This window comes from Rhinatrema bivittatum, unplaced genomic scaffold (assembly GCF_901001135.1).
Source record: "Rhinatrema bivittatum unplaced genomic scaffold, aRhiBiv1.1, whole genome shotgun sequence".
In the NCBI taxonomy this organism is placed as follows: Eukaryota; Metazoa; Chordata; class Amphibia; order Gymnophiona; family Rhinatrematidae; genus Rhinatrema; species Rhinatrema bivittatum.
Window position 1 is genome coordinate 361 of NW_021821301.1, and position 22,424 is coordinate 22,784.

General features: G+C 42.8%; 1 protein-coding gene across 1 annotated transcript in view; it reads left to right on the top strand.

The window, feature by feature from the left end:
- Positions 1 to 13,615: 13,615 nt before the first annotated feature.
- Positions 13,616 to 22,424, top strand: part of LOC115082580 (lysosomal-trafficking regulator-like) — a gene marked incomplete at both ends in the record, with an annotated part of 56,442 nt that continues 47,633 nt past the window's right edge. Inside the window, one exon of the mRNA XM_029586798.1 lies at positions 13,616 to 13,772. Coding sequence (XP_029442658.1) covers positions 13,616 to 13,772 — 157 coding nt within the window. The remainder of the gene's footprint in view (positions 13,773 to 22,424) is intronic.

Genomic DNA, 22,424 nt, shown 5'->3' on the forward strand with positions numbered 1-22,424 from the left:
TGCAACCGCCTCACCACCAGGGGCCCTCTAGAGCTGGATCTCCTGACAGGCCCAGTCCATCTCCCTTCTCTCTATGTTCTGGGCTGTCCCTTATAACCCTCCTGACAGTTCCCTCAGTGCTTCGGCATCGAGCTCACCTGGGCTCCCTGCTCTAGCCCTCCTTGCTTGCTGTGCATTTGGTCCCTGGACCTTCCCTTGCCTTGCGCGGCCTTCGGGCCTTATTCCTTGCCTTGCCTTGCCTTGCGCGGCCTTCGGGCCTTATTCCTTGCCTTGCCTTGCCTTGCGCGGCCTTCGGGCCTTATTCCTTGCCTTGCCTTGCCTTGCGCGGCCTTCGGGCCTTATTCCTTGCCTTGCCTTGCCTTTGCGCGGCCTTCGGGCCTTATTCCTTGCCTTGCCTTGCCTTGCCTTGCGCCTTCGGCCTTATTCCTTGCCTTGTCTTGCCTTGCCTTGCCTGTGTGGCCTACAGGCCTTCTGTGTGTGTGTGGCCTACGGGCCTTCTGACCTGCCTTGCCCTGCTTATGGTGTGGCCTACGGGCCTTCTGTGTGTGTGTGGCCTACGGCCTCCTCTGCCTTGCCCTGCTTACGGTGTGTGGCCTACGGGCCTTCTGTGTGTGTGTGGCCTACGGGCCTTCTGACCTGCCTTGCCCTGCTTACTGTGTGTGGCCTACGGGCCTTCTGTGTGTGTGTGGCCTACGGGCCTTCTGACCTGCCTTGCCCTGACCCAGCCTGAACCCAGACAATGCTACTTGCCACCTGCCCTGACCCAGCCTAGACCCCGACACTGCTACTTGCCGCCTGCCCTGCCCACCCGCCTAGACCCAGACACTGCTACTTGCCGCCTGCCCTGACCCAGCCTGAACCCAGACACTGCTACTTGCCGCCTGCCCTGACCCAGCCTGGACCCAGACACTGCTACTTGCCGCCTGCCCTGACCCAGCCTGGACCCAGACACTGCTACTTGCTGCCTGCCCTGACCCAGCCTGGAACCAGACACTGTTTCTAGCCATTCCTGTCTCTCTCCACCTGGAGCCACCCTGCTGGGTGGTGTTCACGACTCCTGACCGGAGCCCAAGCGTAACATGATCGAATACAGCTGCAAACAATTTGCACTTACTCCACAGCTATTGGGGAGGAAGTAATTATAGATGGTTCTTTATCTTTCAAAAAATTATTTAGTTGAGAAGGAACATAGAAAATATAAGTGGAATTTTTATATTTGATCATTTATTTACATGATAATTTTAATAGAAAGAGGGCACTAAGTTGTACAGCTTGGGGCTGCATTAATTAATTAATTAATTTAAAATATTTTCTATACCATCACAACGGTTTACAGTAAGGCACATAAATTAATGTAGGTAAATGTATCAACTTACATCAATTAAACAGATGCCATCAAAGTTCGGTAACATTGTTTTATAATATATTATTATTTGGTAAATGTGGTCAAACATGTCCATTTCTATCTGTATCGATTTTGAATACAAGATTATAGTTATAATTGTAATTGTGTCTTCTCTTTTAGAGGTGAGCAAAATAAATAAATAAATAAAATACACACATATTGATTTAAGGTCATGTGTGTCGATGTTCTGCTGTCCGCACCTTACACGTCCCTGGATTCTATTCTCCATTCTCTTTGTGATAAGCTTGTTTAAAGAGCCATGTTTTTAAACTTTTTCTAAAGGTTTCGATGTCTCTTTGTAATCTGATCTCTAGAGGCATAGTGTTCCATAGTATAGGACCTGCTAAGGATAGCGCTCTTTCCCTCACTTGGGTTAGTCTTGCTGTTTTGACTGAAGGAATAGTTAGGAGTGCTTTGTTGGCTGATCTCAGGTTTCTGTGAGGTACTTGTACGTGAAGGGCAGTGTTCAGCCATTCTGCTTTTTCGTTCTTTATTAATTTATGTATGGTGCATAGTGTTTTGTACTGTATTCTTTGCTCAATGGGTAACCTGTGTATTTCAGCTAGGGTTTCGGTGATGTGGTCTCTTTTACTTTTACCAGTTAGAATTCTTGCAGCAGTGTTTTGTAGTATTTGTAGTGGTTTTAGTGTGGAGTATGGTAAGCCTACTAGTAGGGTATTACAATAATCAGTGCTTGCGAAAATTAAAGCTTGTAACACTGATCAAAAGTTAGTAGTTGTTAGTAGTGGTCTTCTGAGAATCATAAGTTTGGCATATCCTTCCTTTACTTTTAAAGATATGCGTTGTTTCATGCTTAGTTCCGTGTCAGTTATCACTCCAAGGTTCCGTACTTTCTCTAATAATTCTATTTTTTGGTTGTTTCTGAGTGTGATTGGGTTTGAATGATCTCTATATTTTTGCGTTCTAAATGTAGGAATTCTGTTTTCTCTATATTAATAACTAATTCCATTTGGTTTAGTAGCTGTTTGATGATCTAGATACATGTTAGCTATGTTTAATGTTTTTTCAATTGTATCGTCGATGGGTAGTATTAATTGAATATCATCAGCATATATGTAATGTGTGATGCCCAGACCAAGCAGCAGGTGACATAGCGGCAACAGGTATATGTTGAAAAGTGTGGCGGATAAGGCTGAGCCCTGTGGAACTCCTGTATGAAGGTTTATTTTTTCTGATATTATGTCTTTGATCTGTATTTGGAAGTATCTGTTATTTAGATATGATCTGAACCAGTTGATTTTTTTGTTGCTTAATCCTATTTCTTCTAATCTATTTAATAGTATGCCATGTTTCACTGTATCAAAGGCCGCTGACAGGTCTAGCATCACTAGAATGTAATTTTTACCACTGTCGAAACCTCTCATTATGTTGTCTGTTAGCGATAGTAGCAGTGTCTCTGTGCTGTAGTGTTTACGAAAGCGATGTTGTGACGGATATAGGATATTATTACTATCTAAGTGTTCCACTAATTGAGTTTGTATAGTTTTTTCTATTAACTTTGCAATTATGGGTAAATTTGATACTGGTCTGTAGTTGCTCAGGATAAGTGGGTCACTGTTTTTTTTTTCTTTAAAATTGGTTTTACGATAGCTCCTTTTAGTGTATCTGGCATGGCTCCTTCCTCTAAGGAAAAATTAATGATCTTAGCTAATGTCAGAAATACTGTGTTGACTACTTTTTTTTATGTCTGTGGTTGGTATTGTGTCATATGCGTGTGGGGCGGGATTTAGCTTTTTTAGCATAGATTCGACTTCTTGTTCTGATATCTCATTACATGTAGTCCATTGTTTAACCTTTCTTTTTTGCATTTTAATTTCTTGCTTAGTTATATTTGGGATTTTTGTTTTTAGGTTTGTAATTTTGTCACTGAAGAAAGTAGGTTTTGGGGAGGGTCTGACTTGTCATTGGTGAGATTTTTTACTATTGTAAATAAGGTTCTTGGGTTATTTGCAAACTTCTCTATTTTAGTACTGTAATATTGTTTCTTTGCGTTGAGAATTGCTTGTTTATAGTAGGCTAGGTGCTTTCTGTATTTAGTTAGGTTTTTGGTTGTTTTATTTTTTCTCCACTCTTTTTCTTTTTTCCTCAGATTTCTTTTGACTTCCTTTATCTTTTCATTATGCTAGGGATTTGTTTGTTTGGGTTCCTTGATGCTAATACATTTTATTGGATTTATCTCATCAGCTAAATTTTTGGTTGTTTGCATCCATGCTGTTGTCGCGGAGCAGCAGTTTGTGTAATCCATTTCTGTTAGTTTTACTTCTAATTTGTCTTTCAGGGCTTCTATGTTTTATGGTGGGCGATATTTAAATTCAATGGGTTCTTTTTTTTGTGTCATTTGTGGTTTAGTATATTTGATAGTGGATTGTATGAGTAAGTGGTCTGACCAAGGGATATGAGTGTAGTCAGTTTTAATGTGTTCTAGGTGGCTGTGGTTGACAAATGATAAGTCGAGAGAGTGTCCTGCTTTGTGAAACTATTTCTTCTCTTTCTTCTTCAACTGGGTTGATTTTGCAAAATCTGGGAAGACACTGACTTTCAAATCCAGAAACGTGTCTAGACGATGACAAAAGAACATCCTTAGGATCCACTCCTTGTCAGATTCCAATAAAAATGAGACTATCAAGGTGGAAGGTTTAACTTGTTCTCTTTGGGTTGTTTCGAGAATGTTAGTAATATCCAGATCTGGAATCACAGGTGTCAAAACTTGAAAACCACTTTGAGATGGAGGGTTCTTTTTAAATGGAGGAAAGTAATAAATTCTAGAAACCAAGGACAGAGTTTGTTCAGGTATTTTCAAATTTTCTATTAAATATTTCTTCCACATATCTTTAGGTGGTATCAGTGGGGCTTTAGGAAAATTTATAAACCTGAGGTTCCTCCCTCTGCTCTGATTCTCAAACTGCTCCATCTTGTTAGATATTAGTTGGTTTTCTCGAATAATATTCTGACTTATTAGAAACAACCATAGTCTCTTCCCTCAAAGATAAATAAGATATCTTATTTTCTTTAACTGAATTTTCCACAGTTTTTAATTTATTACCCATTTATTTAATATCATCTGTTACTTCTCTTAGTTGTTGAAACATATTCTCATTCAGAATTTGAATTGCTTCCCAGATTGAATCTAGAGAGATATCAAGTCTTATCAAATCTTTTTTAAACGCAGTAGGCTTCTTTATTTCCTCCATCTTTAGCTACTGGAGATCTGCGCTGTCGGCAGCTTTCCTGGAGACTGCAGAAGCTTTACAGGTTTATGGTATAACCCCCCAGAGCACTCCTATTCTCCAGACTTATGATGTCTTCATCTCACTTTTCACCTAACGGTGATCCACGGGGGTGGTTGGGGAAACAGGCTTTTGCCAGATTTTCTGGGGCCCTCCGATCCTCCAGAGACAAAGTTGTTAGGAGCTCCTGCAGGGCAGCAGGTTCTGCCTCCTTCCGCTCACCCTACCGCGAGCCAACTCCCGTAGTAATGACCTCCCAGACTACATGAGTGTCCATCGGTCCCACAGGTAAAGGAGTCGGGTGAGCAGTCAAAGACTCGTGCTCCCGGCTCGTCATTTACTTACATAGTGTGACATCATGCAGTAGAGTAGGGGTTCAACAGAGACTAGCTCAAATGCGTCTACTCGGATCCCCCATCTTGGATCAGCATCATAGAAACATAGAAATGATGGCAGAAAATGATCAAACGGCCCATCCAGTCTGCCCAGCATATTCCCACACTTATTTTCTCATACTTTTCTGTTTCACCACCTTAACCAGACAATTTCCTTGCCTACCTTTTTCTGAAGCCACACAAAATCAAAGTGAAAATATGGCTTCATACATTGAATTGCAAATCTGCCTTAGCCTACTACAAGCGGAGCATGCATTGCGAGTCCTGGGCTTCACAACTCTTTGTTTCCTTCAACCCGAAAGTGCCTGGACTCCCTGTCTACAATAGAACCCTATCATCTTGGATCTCACAATGCATCTTATTCTGTTATGACAGAAGAACAGAAGCCTTGTCTGCCTCACCAAAGGCTCACCAAGTCAGAGCGATGGCAGCATCCATCACCCAACTAAGTGAAGTACCTATCCTGGATATATGCAAAGCCGCCACGTGGTCATCCTCACATTATTGTCTGAATCAGCAGGCGGCAGCAGACGCTCTGTTGGGTCGAGCCATCATTAAGAACATAAGAAAATGCCATACTGGGTCAGACCAAGTCTCCATCAAGCCCAGCATCCTGTTTCCAACAGTGGCCAATCCAGACCATAAGAACCTGGCAAGTACCCAAAACATGTCTATTCCATGTTACCATTGCTAGTAATAGCGGTGATTATTATCTAAGTCAACTTAATTAATAGCAGGTAATGGACTTCTCGTCCAAGATCTTATCCAATCCTTTTTTAAACACAGCTATACTAACTGTACTAACCACATCCTCTGGCAACAAATTCCAGAGTTTAATTGTACGTTGAGTGAAAAAGAACTTTCTCCAATTAGTTTTAAATGTGCCACATGCTAACTTCATGGAGTGTCCCCTAGTCTTCCTATTATCCGAAAGAGTAAAAAAGGATTCACATCTACCCGTTCTAGACCTCTCATGATTTTAAACACCTCTACTATATCCCCCCTCATCCTTCTCTTCTCCAAGCTGAAAAGACCTAACCTCTATAGTTTTTCCTCATAGGGGAGCTGTTCCATTCCCTTTATCATTTTGGTAGCCCTTCTCCGTACCTTCTCCATCGCAATTATATCTTTTTTGAGATGCGGCGACCAGAATTGTACACAATATTCAAGGTGCGGTCTCACCATGGAGCGATACAGAGGCATTATGACATTTTCCGTTTTATTCACCATTCCCTTTCTAATAATTCCCAACATTCTGTTTGCTTTTTTGATTGCCGCAGCACACTGAACTGATGATTTCAATGTGTTATCCACTATGACGCCTAGATCTCTTTCTTGGGTAGTAGCACCTAATATGGAACCTAACATTGTGTAACTATAGCATGGATTATTTTTTCCTACATGCATCACCTTGCACTTGTCCACATTAAATTTCATCTGCCATTTAGATGCCCAATTTTCCAGCCTCACAAGGTCTTCCTGCAATTTATCACAATCTGCTTGTGATTTAACTACTCTGAACAATTTTGTATCATCTGCAAATTTGATTACCTCACTCATCGTATTTCTTTCCAGATCATTTATAAATATATTGAAAAGTAAGGGTCCCAGTACAGATCCCTGAGGCATTCCACTGCCCACTCCCTTCCACTGAGAAAACTGTCCATTTAATTCTACTCTCTGTTTCCTGTCTTTTAGCCAGTTTGTAATCCATGAAAAGACATCGCCACCTGTCCCATGACTTTTTACTTTTCCTAGAAGCCTCTCATGAGGAACTTTGTCAAATGCCTTCTGAAAATCCAAGTATACCACATCTCCCGGTTCACCTTTATCCACATGTTTATTAACTCCTTCAAAAATGTGAAGCAGATTTGTGAGGCAAGACTTGCCTTGGGTAAAGCCATGCTGACTTTTTTCCATTAAACCATGTCTTTCTATATGTTCTGTGATTTTGATGTTTAGAACACTTTCCACTATTTTTCCTGGCACTGAAGTCAGGCTAACTGGTCTGTAATTTCCCAGATCTCCCCTGGAGCCCTTTTTAAATATGGGGGTTAACATTAGCTATCCTCCAGTCTTCAGGTACAATGAATGATTTTAATGACAGGTTACAAATTTTTACTAATAGGTCTGAAATTTCATTTTTTAGTTCCTTCAGAACTCTGGGGTGTATACCATCCAGTCCATGTGATTTACTACTCTTCAGTTTATCAATCAGGTCTACCACATCTTCTAGGTTCACCGTGATTTGGTTCAGTCCATCTGAATCATTACCCATGAAAACCTTCTCCAGTACGGGTACCTCTCCAACATCCTCTTCAGTAAACACCGAAGAAAAGAAATCATTTAATCTTTCCGCGATGGCCTTATCTTCTCTAAGTGCCCCTTTAACCCCTCGATCATCTAACGGTCCTACTGACTCCCTCACAGGCTTTCTGCTTCGGATATATTTAAAAAGGTTTTTACTGTGAGTTTTTGCCTCCATGGCCAACTTCTTTTCAAATTCTCTCTTATCTTGTCTTATCAATGTCTTACATTTAACTTGCCAGCGTTTATGCATTTTCCTATTTTCCTCTGTTGGATCCTTCTTCCAATTTTTGAATGAAGATCTTTTGGCTAAAATAGCTTCTTTCACCTCCCCTTTTAACCATGCCGGTAATCGTTTTGCCTGCTTTCCACCTTTCTTAATGTGTGGAATACATCTGGATTGTGCTTCTAGGATGGTATTTTTTAACAATGACCACAACTCTTGCACACTTTTTACTTTTGTAGCTGCTCCTTTCAGTTTTTTTCTAACTATTTTTCTCATTTTATCAAAGTTTCCCTTTTGAAAGTTTAGCATGAGAGCCGTGGATTTGCTTACTGCCCCCCTTCCGGTCATTAATTCAAATTTGATCATATTATGATCACTATTGCCAAGCAGCCCCACCACCGTTACCTCTCTCACCAAATCTTGTGCTCCACTGAGAATTAGATCTAAAATTGCTCCCTCTCTCATCAGTTCCTGAACCAATTGCTCCATAAAGCTATCATTTATTCCATCCAGGAACTTTATCTCTGTAGCATGTCCCGATGATACATTTACCCAGTCAATATTGGGGTAATTGAAGTCTCCCATTATTACCGCACTACAAATTTGGTTAGCTTCCCTAATTTCTCTTAGCATTTCACTGTCAGTCTCACCATCTTGACAAGGTGGACGGTAGTATACTCCTCTCACTATAGTCTTCCCCGACGCACAAGGGATTTCTACCCATAAAGATTCAATTGTGCATTTAGCCTCATGCAGGATGTTTATCCTGTTGGACTCTATGCCATCCCGGACTTAAAGCACCACACCACCTCCCGGGTGCTCTCCTCTGTCATTGCGATATAATTTGTACCCGTTATAGCACTGTCCCATTGGTTGTCCTCCTTCCACCATGTCTCTGAAATATCATTTAAGTCTGTCATTATTCACTGCTCTACATTCTAATTCTCCCATCTTACTTCTTAGACTTCTGGCATTAGCATACAAACATTTCAAAGTTTGTTTTTTGTTTGTATTTTCATTCTGCTTTTTAATTGATAGGGATAAGTTAGAATGTTTTAGCTCAGGTGAGATTTTAGTTACAGGCACTTAGACTACTTTTCTTATTATTGGAACCTCACTGTCGGGATGCCCTAATTCTAATGCATCATTAGTATCCTTTGAAGATACCTCTCTCCCAACCATGCACTGCTGAGCGACTGTCAGCTTTCCCCTTTGTTCTACTTTAAAAGCTGCTCTATCTCCTTTTTGAAGGTTAGAACCAGCAGTCTGGTTCCACCTTGCAGGAACAACTAAAAAGACTGTCCTCAATAGTGGTACCAGGTTGAGCACCCCTTCTACAAAAACGGAATGGACTATGCACCACTTCCAGAGACCGTGCGGTGACTCAGCCTTCCAGTTGGGGACTCCCAGGCAGGATGCCTAATTCAGCCTGCTTTTCTGTGAGAAAAAAAGCAAGGTTTTTCTTACTGTAAATGGTATTTTCCATAGATAGCAGGGTGAATTAGCCATGCTATCCCACCCACCTCCCTGGACAGCCTCCTAACCATACAGTAGAAACATGGATAACAGACTGAGGCAGGCTGGGAGCCGCAGGGGAGAGGTCATACACGGGTACACAGAGCAGAGCTCTGTGTGCTTTGAGGAGCTCCGCTACCTAGTGGACTGGAAGATGATCCCAGGCAATATGGCTAATTCATCCTGCTATCTACGGAAATCACTGTTTACAGTAAGCAAATTTGCTTATCTTGTGTCCAGATCTATACACCAATTTTCCATGTCTCTTCTCTCAAGTAGTTTAAAGCAAAGTAAATCAGCATTCCCATGGCTGCCTGCACTTGTAGCTGCTTTTATTGTATCAGCTGATGACTAATTGATATCAGGTTTCCAAGTTGGACAGTTCCTTTTGAAGTGGCCCATCTCTCTGCAGTGATAACATGCTTGGCATAAGTCCACTCCATCTCTGTGTAGCTAATTATGCCAGAGACATGGATTTACATACTGTCCCCCATCCAGTCATTAATTCACATTAGATCATATTATGATTACTATTGCCAAGCGGCCCCACCACCATTACCTCTCTCACCAAGTCCTGCACTCCACTGAGAATTACATCTAAAATTGCTCCCTTTCTTTTTGGCTCCTGAACCAATTGCTCCATAAAACTGTCTTTTATTCCATCCAGGAACTTTATCTCTCTAGCATGCCTTGATGTTTCACTTACCCAGTCAATATTGAGGTAATTGAAATCTCCCATTATTACTGCAGTACCAGTTTGGTTAGCTTCCCTAATTTCTCTTAGCTTTTCACTGTCCATCTCACCATTTTGGCCAGGTGGAACTTAGTATACTCCTATCACTATTCTGTTCCCCAGCTCACAAGGAATTTCTGTCCATAAAGATTTGATTGTCCTATTGGACTGTATGCCACCCCGCCACCAAGATGCTCTTAACATTTCCCCAGTACTGTCTAAAATCCTATCTAGGTGACGTGTGAGGTCCGCCACCTTCGCATCAGCAGGCATTCCACACGCCCACCAGCCACCCAGCTGTCTAAATTCCTAATAATCAAATCACCAAATATGAAGGCTGACCTAACCCTCTCTTCCTTGGCAGAAGCCCTGGGAGACACATCCTTGGTGCGAGAGGTCATTGTACCACCTGGAGCATAGGTCCTTGCTACAGGATCATTTACTGTTGCACCAGGGTGATGCTCTCTGATCAGGAGACCTTCCTCCTCCAAGGCAGCACCAGGGATGCCAGACTGGAGTTGGGACTTGGCTACTATGTACCTGATGGTCTCATCTATATATCTCTCTGTCTGCCTCAGCTCCTCCAGGTCTGCCACTCTAGCCTCCAGAGATCAGAATCGTTCTCTGAGAGAAAGGAGCTCTTTGCATCGGCGGGTAAAAAATCATACACGTGACACTCGATGCAAAAAACTGGGAGGCCCCCCTCTTGCTGCTGGACTGCTGCCTTCATCTAAAATTTGTTCAGTTTCTAGTTACGTTTTAGGTTGCTATGGGTGTGGGACTGTGTACGATTAGGGTCCTTTAATGTATTATTGTGTTCACTATATTCACTATATGTAACCTATAATGGAATAATCAAACTCTTGATAAGGTGTGAGGAATTTCTGAGTTTAAGTTAAAAGGCTGATTTTTTTTTTTTTTTTTTAAGTGTGAAAGCAACTCCTGCCTGTAAATTAAAGGCTGAGCTAGGGGTGGGAGAGTTGAGAAATACAAACACACAAACTTCTGTTTGTTGCCTGACTTTTGACTACCTATTTATAATAAAACACAAAAAAATCTGTTTGCTGACTGACTTTCTGACTAACTTTAAAATAAACACACGAACACACTAAATAACACAGAGAGTAGGATTAAATGGACAATTTTCTCAGTAGAATGGAGTGGCCAGTGGAGTGCCTCAGGGATCTGTATTGGGACCCTTACTTTTCAATATATTTATAAATGATCTGGGGAAAGAAATACGAAGAGTGAGATAATCAAATTTGCAGATGACACAAAATTGTTCAGAGTAGTTAAATCACAAGCAGATTGTGATAAATTGCAGGAAGACCTTGTGAGAATGGAAAATTGTCCATCCAAATGGCAGATGAAATGTAATATGGATAAGTGCAAGGTGATGCATATAGGGAAAAATAACCCATGCTATAATTACATAATGTTGGGTTCCATATTAGGTGCTACAACCCAAGAAAGAGATCTAGGCGTCATAGTGGATAACACATTGAAATCGTCAGTTCAGTGTGCTGCGGCAGTCAAAAAAGCAAACAGAATGTTGGGAATTATTAGAAAGGGCATGGTGAATAAAACAGAAAATGTCATAATGCCTCTGTATCACTCCATGGTGAGACCGCACCTTGAATACTGTGTACAATTCTAGTCGCCGCATCTCAAAAAAGATATAATTGCAATGGAGAAGGTACAGAGAAGGGCTACCAAAATGATAAGGGGAATGGAACAGCTCCACTATGAGGAAAGACTAAAGAGGTTAGGACTTTTCAGCTTGGAGAAGAGACGGCTGAGGGGGGATATGATAGAGATGTTTAAAATCATGAAAGGTCTAGAACGGGTAGATGTGAATGGGTTATTTACCTTTCGGATAATAGAAAGACTAGGGGGCACTCCCTGAAGTTAGCATGGGGCACATTTAAAACTAATCGGAGAAAGTTCTTTTTTACTCAACGCACAATTAAACTCTGGAATTTGTTTGCCAGAAGATGTGGTTAGTGCAGTTAGTATAGCTGTGTTTAAAAAAGGATTGGATAAGTTCTTGGAGGAGAAGTCCATTACCTGCTATTAAGTTCACTTAGAGAATAGCCACTGCCGTTAGCAATGGTAACATGGAATAGACTTACGTGCGGATTTTAAAAGCCCTGCTCGCGTAAATCCGCCCGGATTTATGCGAGCAGGGCCCTCGCGCGCCTATTTTGCATAGGCCGCCGGCACGCACAGAGCCCCGGGACGCACGTAAGTCCTGGGGTTTTTTTTAGGGGGCGTGCCGGGGCGGGGCCGAACGGCGCGGTGTTTTGGGGGCGGGAAGCGGCGTTTCGGGGGCGGGCCCGGGGGCATGGTTTCGGCCCAGGGCGTTCCGGGGGCATGGCCACGCCCTCCGGAACCGCCCCCGGGTCGGGTCTCGGCGCGCCAGCAGCCCGCTGGCACGCGTGGATTTACGTCTCCCTCTGGGACGCGTAAATCCATGGATAAAGGTAGGGGGGGGTTTAGATAGGGCCGGGGGGGGGGTTAGGTAGGGGAAGGGAGGGGAAGGTGAGGGGAGGGCGAAAGAAAGTTCCCTCCAAGGCCGCTCCGATTTCGGAGCGGCCTCGGAGGGAACGGAGGCAGGCTGTGTGGCTCGGCGCGCGCCAGCTGCCCAAAATCGGCAGCCTTGCGCGCGCCGATCCAGGATTTTATAAGATACGCGTGGCTACGCGCGTATCTTATAAAATCCAGCGTACTTTTGTTGGCGCCTGGTACGCCAACAAAAGTACGCGATCGCGCTTTTTTTAAAAATCTACCCCTTAGTTTTTTGGTACTTGCCAGGTTTTATGGCCTGGATTGGCCACTGTTGGAAACAAGATGCTGAGCTTGATGGACCCTTGATCTGACCCAGTATGGCATGTTCTTATAATGTTAAGTTTTAAAAATGTCTCTAAGCAGTACTTACTGATTTTTTCTAAGCACCAGCAAGGAGATCATCTTCTCTCAGTGCTCCCACTGGATTGAAACATTAATAAAAATGTAATTTATGAAAAGAATTCTGAATCATATAGAATTACATTTTGAAACACATCCATTCTCTGTTCTTGAAACCAAATGCTGATTTTATCATTAATTTTAAATGGTGCATGAGTAAAATGAAGATAAATATGTTACCTTTCTAACACAGTACTTAAACTCTGGCGTAGAGAGTTGCTACCAATATAGAAATTGTAAACATTTTGCCAGTCTGTAGTTTTTTTGTTTTCTAAGTATGAGGGAGGAGATTTGACTTAGGTCAGGAGAGTTATACTAAGATGGCAAATCATAAATATGAGTTTAGTGACTCATATTTTTATAATGTATATTTTTAAGATTATAAAAACATCTTTTTTGATGCTTGCTTTGTGCACTTGAAATTTGTTTTTGTTACTTTATAATACTTCATGTAACTACTAAATCAAATTTGTTTCTTGAGAGCTGCAGATCATTTCAGGATATTCAAAATGAATATTTGCCTCCTATATTTACATGCATTTTGTCTAAAAAACTGGATTTGCATCCCCTATTCTAAATTATGATCTCTGACATTCTACCCGTCCTTAAGTTGTTACATTTAACATCAGCAGAGAATCTTGTGGTTTCTTTTTAACATTAATCCAAAAAAAATTCTACTTTGTTTATTGTTTTTCAATTCAGCTTAAACACCATTTTTTAAGATGTGTATATAAAAAGAAAATTGCCATTGTCATTATAATCAGCTGAGTAAACAGTAAAGCATATGTCTCACTATTTTGCTTTCCTCCACTGTTTTAGTACTTAGAAGAAGAATATCGTAAGGGTGCCCGAGATGATGACCCAATGCCACCTGTGCAGCCTTATCATTATGGATCACACTATTCAAACAGTGGAACTGTACTTCACTTCCTTGTTAGAATGCCTCCCTTTACTAAAATGTTTTTAGCTTATCAAGGTGAGCTCATTTCTTTTTCTTCTCTGTTAAAACTTTTACAGTTATGTGTTCCTAAACATTAATGGAAGTAGAGTTTGTAATATATGTAATATGCCTGGGAGCTTTTGATTTCCAGTCACCCTAAGATTGTCATGGATTAGCGGAGGGAAAGGGAAGGGGTACGCAGATATTCTGCTTTCTCAGATACACACACTGACACGCTCAAATGCTCACTGTCACACACTTACATGCTCATTTTCACATATACACTCAATTCATTCATTCTCCTAAACATACTCTCTTACATGCTCATGCTCAGTCATATCCTTATTCTCTCACACAACACACATGCTGATGCTCCCACTTCTCGCCCAGAAGTTGGAGCCAGGAGCCAGGAAGATAGGGCTGCATCTCTCAGCTCTACAATCAGTTTTCTCCTGAAGAACTAATTATCAAGAGGGAGAGACAGAAGTATGCGCTCTGAGAAAATAGAGAGATAGACAGTTCTTCTTGTTTCATAGCCAAGCTACATGTTAAATCCCAACAAGGGACAGAGGAGCCAGGAACTCTTAAGAGACTGAGAGTCTTCCTTTCCAGCGATATCCAGACCCAGGAGCACATGGCTGGATCAACCTCATAAGAAACTGAGTTAAGTAATCAAAACTTTACACAGAGAGTATCTTAGCAGAGGAGAGGGGTTTATTTCCTTGCCTTTCATTACAAATTCAATATCTCATCTTAACTGCTTCAGCCAAACTCAAGCATAAACCCTTACTGGCAGATACTGGGAAAGAAAAACAGATGGACTCTGGTCTTTCTGTAAGAGATAGAAACCAGGCCCACTTTCTGCTTAGTACCAAGTAAACCATTTCAGAAGCTCCCCAAGAGAGTGACCTTTCACACACTGTAGTGCTCATCTATTTGATTTGTCTTCTAGCCAGCTCCACCATCAAGAGGTACTTCTTCATTTTCTTGATTTTGTTTCCACACAATTTTGTGTTTGGGACAGGGTGCACCCTTTACAAACTGGTGACATTGGGGTGAATCTGTTCCTTCCAACCCGTTTTTGAGTACTCAGGGGTAAAGACAGTTTTTGAAAGCTATGTGCTTCACTGCTTTTCTCTTCAACCTTTCTCTATTATCGTTTCTTATTTTTTATTTTTTTACTAGCCATATGAATATGTTGGTTGCCTGGCTAACAGGCCATACTCAGTGTTATTTTTGCATTGCTTGATTTAAAATAAGAAAGCTATAAGTTATATTATATTTCACTACTGTACTTTTCCCATTTAATGTTCTGGTTGGATTTACCCTCTACTTACACAATACTAGTAACAGGGTTATTTACTGTTTTATTCTGGTGTGATGATTCTATCTGTTCTGTGGTGCCACAAGTAAGAGGTTGTTTGGGAAGGGCACAGAATTGTGATATCAAAGTGACTGGGACCCTGTGTCATCCACCACTCAGGCTACAAACCTGAAGATAAATCATATTAGTAAATATAATTTAACATCTGGTACTCCCCATCCCAAGCATAAGGGTAATTCATAGTACAGATTAAGGGAAAGGGGGCCACAGAGTGGAAGCATCACTGGGATTGGAAAATTTTTCTTTCTTTGCCTGTACCTCATCCAGTCCGGATAAGTAACCCAACCAACGTTTGTGACCTGTTATAACAATGGCCTTGCAAACTCTAGAAAACCAGTGCAAAGGAGAGGAGGTTGATATAAGCAGTGCCTTTTTGGTGCAGAATATCCCTATGGGCACAGCATTGCAGGAGAACTCCAGTATTACAGAAACAGCAACAGGTTGGCATAGTGTAAAAGTGATAGGCCGAACCTGCGACTCTGCACAGGAGAAATGAATGGCTTTTTGTGTGAGCTATTACATTAATTCAATCCAGGCCCTTTTCTATGAGATATCGCCCATAAATAGGGCCACCCCTTGGAAAATTACCAATGCGAGAGGCCCCTAGAAGAGAAAGTGATTCAAAAGCATGTGATAGCACTTTTGCAGAGGAGCTCACTGGCTTTTTAGCTTAGAAGGGAAAAACAGTTACAGAGCTAAAGAAAATGTTTGCTCCGGCAGAGACCACTCCACAAGACCCGGCATCTCTTATACTGACTATTTGCAAAGTAATAGTGGAAGCCAGAAAACCCCAGAATGACTATAGCTTTTACAAACAATTGAGAACTTTTTCTGGTAAGATACCTGTCCCTGGACTATAAAAATTGAATTGAGCAAACCACCCAAACAGTCCCTGATTGGGAAAGTTCTGCTTTAGAGAAGAGACAGCAACCAAGAGAGTATCTCCAGTGCCCTGCTCCGGAGATTTATGGAGCAGTGAAAGCTGAGAATCCACTGGACACATCTGAAGAGTACATGGAAGCCCTGGAGAGCACATTTGGCACTTCTGAAAATGGGTCAGACCCAAGTTTCCGGTTCAGACAGACCAGACAATGAAATGGAGAAAAGCTGTCTGATTACTTGAGACATCTGGAGGCTGAATTGTGGAGAGTGTCAGAAAAGGGGGGATAGCACCCGCTGAGAGATATTGCCTGGTTGAAGCAGTTAGTGCAAGTCTGATGACTTATTGTTACGTTTGCAGCTACAGGAAAGGAAGGGAAAGCCCCCAGACTTCCTGCAGTTGGTGAAAGAGATTAGAGTTGAAGAGGAACAAGAAACAACCAGCCAAGCATTGTTAGAGAAACAACTATCCAGGGAGCAACTGGCCAAAAACTCTGTTAAATTTGCTGAGGTAGCCTACCTGACAGCATTAGTTAACAAACTATAAGAGGAGGTTGCCTTCTTGAAAGCACATTATCCCCCTATCTTTTCTCAAGCTCAGTGTGCTGTGGCAGTCAACAAAGCTAACAGAATGTTAGGAATTATTAGGAAGGGAATGGCATATTAAACAAAGAATATCATAATAATCTCTGTAACGCTCAGTTGTTAGACCACACCTTGAATACTGTGTGCAATTCTGGTCACTTCATCTCAAAAAAGATATAGTTGCACTGGAGAAAGTAAAGAGAAAGGCAACCAAAATGATAAAAGGCATGGAACGGCTTCCCTATCAGGAAAGGCTAAAGAAGTTAGGTCTGTTCAGATTGGAGATGAGACAGCTGAGGAGGGGATATGATAGATGTCTACAAATCATAAAAGGACTTGAAAATGTGAAATGGATATTTACTCTTTCGGATAAAACAAAGACTAGGGGGCACTTCATGAAGTTAGCAAAACAAATTGGTTAAAATTATTTTCACTCAAAACACAATTAAGCTCTGGAATTTTGTTGCCAGTGGATGTGGTTAAGGCAGTTAGTGTAGCTGAGTTTTAAAAAGATTTGGATGAGTTCCAGAAGAAGTCCATAAACTGCAGTTAATCAATAGGGAATAATCACTGCTTGTTGCCGGCATTAGTAGCATGAGATCTGTTTAATGTTTGGGTACTTGCCAGGTACTTGTGACTTGGATTTCCCACTCTTGGAGACAGGATTCTGGGTTTGATGGATCCTTGGTCTGACCCAGTATGGCATATCTTATATTCTTATGTACAGTGGTTTGGCTAGTTGCCCCTATGACCAGTGTTGAGAGGGGTGAAGAATGGTCCCGATTATTTGCTGACTTGTATCATGAGATAGTGGCTTTGAATGTGACCTTGGAACCTGCTTTGGGACTTACAAAGACTGTGCTGCCAACCCCTCCCTCAAGAGGTCCTGGGAGAACTCGCGAGAATCCTATAGCTAGTCGATCACATGAGTCAGAGCCACTGGGAAAAGGGTTCTGTTACCAGTGTGGCCAAGATGGCCACAGAGCTAAAGTCTACAGAAAATTTACAGTTGGTGGTACAGAAATTAACCCATTCCTCATCTCCGCCAGGAAACGTCAGAGGGGCCCAGTAATGTAGCAGCTGAATCCCTGTGATGCTACCAGCTACATCCTATGAACTGTCATTCAGAGGCTTCCCACCTGCCAAAAGGGCTGGTTGGGCCTAAGCCTATCATGTCCATGAAGGTGGAAGGTCACCCTGCGAAAGCACTGGCCATTTTCTAAGATGGCGCCGGCCGTCCATTTCTCCTACCATGTGACAGGGGCCGACCAATGGCACCGGTAGCCCCTGTCACATGGTAAAGGCAAAGGGCCACCGGTGCCATTTTGTTTACTGGCAGCCGACGGCTCGAGAGCGGGAGATCGCTCCCGGGACCCCTGCTGGACCAGCAGGGACGTTAGGCAAGTTTTTTTTTTTTTGGGGGGGGGGGGTTGTAATTAACTAAATTTGAAGGCTTGGAGTGGGTTTGGATTTTTTTTTTTAAATAAATGTGCCCCTTCCCCCCCCTGCGCTAACCCGAACAATGAATTTTCCCTGAAGTTCGGGGGAAACCCGTCTTGGGATTCAGGTCCTCCGACCAATGCCGAATTGGACTATTTCTTTGAAATTTTCCAATTCGGCAAAAATGATTGCACATCCCTAATTTTTAATACTTATACTTTGTGTGTAAAAGATTTAAATTTTTATATATGAGTTAATTGATTTAAAGTAAGATTAATAGATTTCCTTAGAAGTAGACCAAATGTTATACACAAAGCTGATTCTTATAACTAATATTTTTTTTTTATATTGCCAGATATACACATTTGTAGTGAACTCACATTTATTTTATGAAAATAGTGATATTTTTATACAGTGGTACACTGACACTTTTCAAATTTTATTTGTAGTCTTACATATTTATTCATGCCTCTTTTTAAATATCATTTTTAATCAGTTCTCCATTTTTTCAATTTAAATTTTTGTTTTTAACTGGTTGTGCATAATATTCTCTTTTATAACCTGTCATATGTTTTTAGCTTTTATACTGGTTGTATTAGCTGTTCTATTAATGTTTAATTTGTTACCATTTTATAATTATATGTCCTGTTTTACATTCATTTATATGTCCTGTTTTATAGTTATATGTCCTTTTTGATTAATTTATTTATCTGTGATTTTATATTGAGATTTTTATTTATGTATGTTAATTTGTCATTTTCATTCATTGTAGCCCCTGAGGCAGCTACGTAGTGGCGAAACTCGGCCAGAGTCGGGCGGTTTTAGTTTGTCTCCAATAAAATTTAATGTCCGATTGGACATCTGGCATCTATTACATTTTTTCATCCTGAAAGCAATGTGATAATGCAATAACTAAAGACAGAAGAATACTGGGCTGCATAGAGAAAGGAATAACAAGTAGGAAAAAGGAGGTGATGATGCCCTTGTACAGATCCTTGGTGAGGCTTCACCTGGAATATTATGTTCAGTTTTGGAGCCCTTATCTCAAAAAGGATAGAGACGGGATGGAGGCGGTCCACAAGAGAGCGATGAAAATGGTGTGGGATTTGTATTGGAAGACCTATGAGGAGAGGCTGAAGAATCTGAATATGTATACCCTGGAAGAGAAGAGATGCAGGGGGAGATATGATATAGAACTTCAGATGCCTAAAAGTTTTCAATGATGTATGGACTTCAAAGCTTTTCCATTGGAAAGAAAACAATAGAACTAAGCATCAAGAAATGAAACTCCAGGGGGTACAGCAGTTACTACCCTTAGCAGAAGGCAAGGAGATTACTACCCTTAACCAATATGCTTTGATGTTTTTAATGCAGTGGGATAAGAGGAATTTGATTTAGACAACCACCAAGAGCCCTGACTTCCATGGTCTGGGATACTCTTGTGTGGACATAAGGGGAAAAGCATATGACTGCTTCTATGGCCAAGTCATAAAGGAAACAAAGGAAGCGTGCATGGGGGTAACTTGCTGGTGTGATGGCTACTACCGGTGGTTACTACCCTTAACCAAATAAACCTTCATACTTTTGATGCAACTCCAACATTGCTCTCTGCTTCAACGGCAGGGGAAAAGGGGAATTGGAGTTAGACAGCAACCATCAGAGGCCCCGACTTTTACTGTCTGCGGCTGATGTGCATGTGGGTAACCAGCACAGTGCAGCGGTTACTACCCTTAATAGAAGCATGGGATTACTACCCATAACCAATAAGCCTTGATGCTTTTGATGCAACTGCAATATTGCTCTCTGCTTTGAAGGTGTTGCGACCGCAACCTACAGATCCTAAGATGGGCGCGACCGCTAGCTCATGGGAAAGCGTGAGCCCCTGAACCACGGCACAACTCAGAGAGGAGCCCCGAGCCAGACCGTGGGAGGTGAGCGCATGCAAGCATGGGCGGAGCAGGAACAAAGCAGGACTGGAACTAAAGCAAAGAACTCAGAACAGGCACCAAGCAGGATCAGCCCTCTGCTGGACCCACACACACCAAGGAGATCCAGCAATGCAATGCTGGTCTCAGGAGTAGCCCTCTGGCCACTCGAAAGCCCTTTCGGACCTGCTGCTTGGGAACGATGAGTGTGTGAGGCCAGACAGAGGCTGAGGGCAGAAACAAGAAGAAGACTTGGAACTTGGAAGGACTCAAACCAAGACTTGGAACTTGGAAGGACTCAGACGAAGACTTGGAACTTAGAAGGACTCAGACAAGGACTCAATTTACTCGGAAGACTCAGACGAGGACTTGGAACTTGGAAGGACTCAGACGAGGACTCAGTTTACTCGGAAGACTCAGACGAGGACTTGGAACTTGGAAGGACTCAGACGAGGACTCAGGTTACTCGGAGGACTCGGACAAAGATTCAGGTTACTCAGAAGGTCGCAGGCAAGGTTTCAAGACTCAGGCGAAAGTACTGGGTGAGAAATGCATCACAGCGCGCCCTACCTAGCTGCCCATGGCTGGTTGCAGACCCCCTGAGCAAGAAGCAGACTCCAGGCGAAGTAGTGGAACTTGAGACTGGAACATGTCGAAATTCAGTAGAGGCCTACAAGTGAAGACCATGGAGGACCTTGACACAAAGAGGAACACAGACAACTGTGGATTCTGGAATGAAGGCCCGAGGGACAGGAACTGAGCCCTTTTATAGGGCTGAAGCAGGAAGTGGATTGAAGGCTGTCTTCTGGTGGGGCTGCAAGCTTATCCCACCGCTGGCTCTTTAAATAGATTGAAGAGGCGTGTGCCGGCACCTAGAGGAGGGCCCAAGGATGAAGTAGGACCATGGACAGCGGCGTCCCTGCCACATGGAACACAGAAGCAGGCCCCGGCAGTGGCACTTAGGCCGTGAAGGAAAGGCTTCTGGGTCGCGGCATCTTCCCCGCCATGAGGGTGGTGGCAAGAGCAGCTCCTCTGCCGTGTGAAAAGCAGGACTAAAAGCGGCCTTCTGCCGCAAAGATGAAATCCTGGAGGTGGCTCAGGGCCGCAGAGATGGAAGCAGGGCCCGGCAGCGGCACTAGGCCATGAAGAAGGATTCGTCGGCGGCTTCCTGCTATATAGATGGAGGAAATGTGTGGCGGCTCCCGCATAGATGAAAAGCAGGCCATGGCTTCCTGCCGCTTGAAGGTCCCGGCAGTGACGGCGCTACGGCCATGAAGATGGAGGTGGCAGCTCACAAGCCACGAAAGGAGACATTAGCAGCCCCTCCTGCCGCAGAATGGCATCGGGCTGCATGGAGGCGGTATGTGGAGACCTGCTTGCGGGATGGGACCGCGAGCAGGATCATAACAGAAGGAGAGGGGGTAGGGGCTGAAAGGAAAGAGAAGTTTGGATTCAGGGACAACCGATACGATCATGATTTTTGTATAGTCTGGGGTACTGATGCTCAGACATTAAGTTAAAAAATATAAAGGACTGCTTCTATGGCCAAGTCTTTAAGCAAAGCACGTCAAGCAAAACTGTCTGATACATGGAGGTAACCTGCATGGCATGCCAGATACTAAAATGGGAAACTTGCTGAGCAGACTGGATGGACAATCGGTCCTTTTATGCCATCATTTCTATGTTTAAAGGTTGATACAATACCCCTTTCATCATTGGAACCAATGCCAGTTTGTTCCAGCAGCTGGCTAAGAGATATCAAGAACTGGCAGGGCCCAACTATGCCAATATGTTAACCATCCACCCATTGTGCCTAGCAGCCTACCACCAGGGAACACTGTCAAACCATCTAATGATTGAAGAGGATTTGGGTCCTGTTTGGGATGCTTTCCCTCAGCCAGTTACATTACCTCTTGGGGCTACTCTGTCTGTTTCCTGCCACCTAGAGCTTCCCCCAGAGACAAAGACACAAATTGTAATGGTGGAAGCTCTAGGTGCTTGGAGGACTGCTAGTTCAACAGGATAACCAGCTGCAGGTCTGGGTGCAAAATGAATCCAAAAAGCAGATCATCTTGGACCGAGATGATCTTACACCGTGGACACCGTGGCAGTAGGAGATTCCCCCACAGAGGGGCCCCACCTCAAAAATTGACTCTTCGCTGTTTAACCTCGCTCTCCTCACCGATCTCCTCTGAATAGAAAGAATGATTAATTCAGGAACTGTCCAAGCATGGCAATATGTTTTCCACCCAGCAGTGGGATGTGGGGTTGGCCAAAGGAGTAGAGCACCCTAAACCCCTACACAACATCCGTCTTTTCAATGAAAGATCACGGTGACTAACCCCAGGCGACATTGAGGATGTTCAAAAGCAGCTAAAAGACCTGTTGGCATTGGAATAATACAGAAATCAAGAAGCCCTTATGCCTCTCCCATGTTAGTGGCTAGGAAGAAGACTGGGAAAATTCAGATGTGCA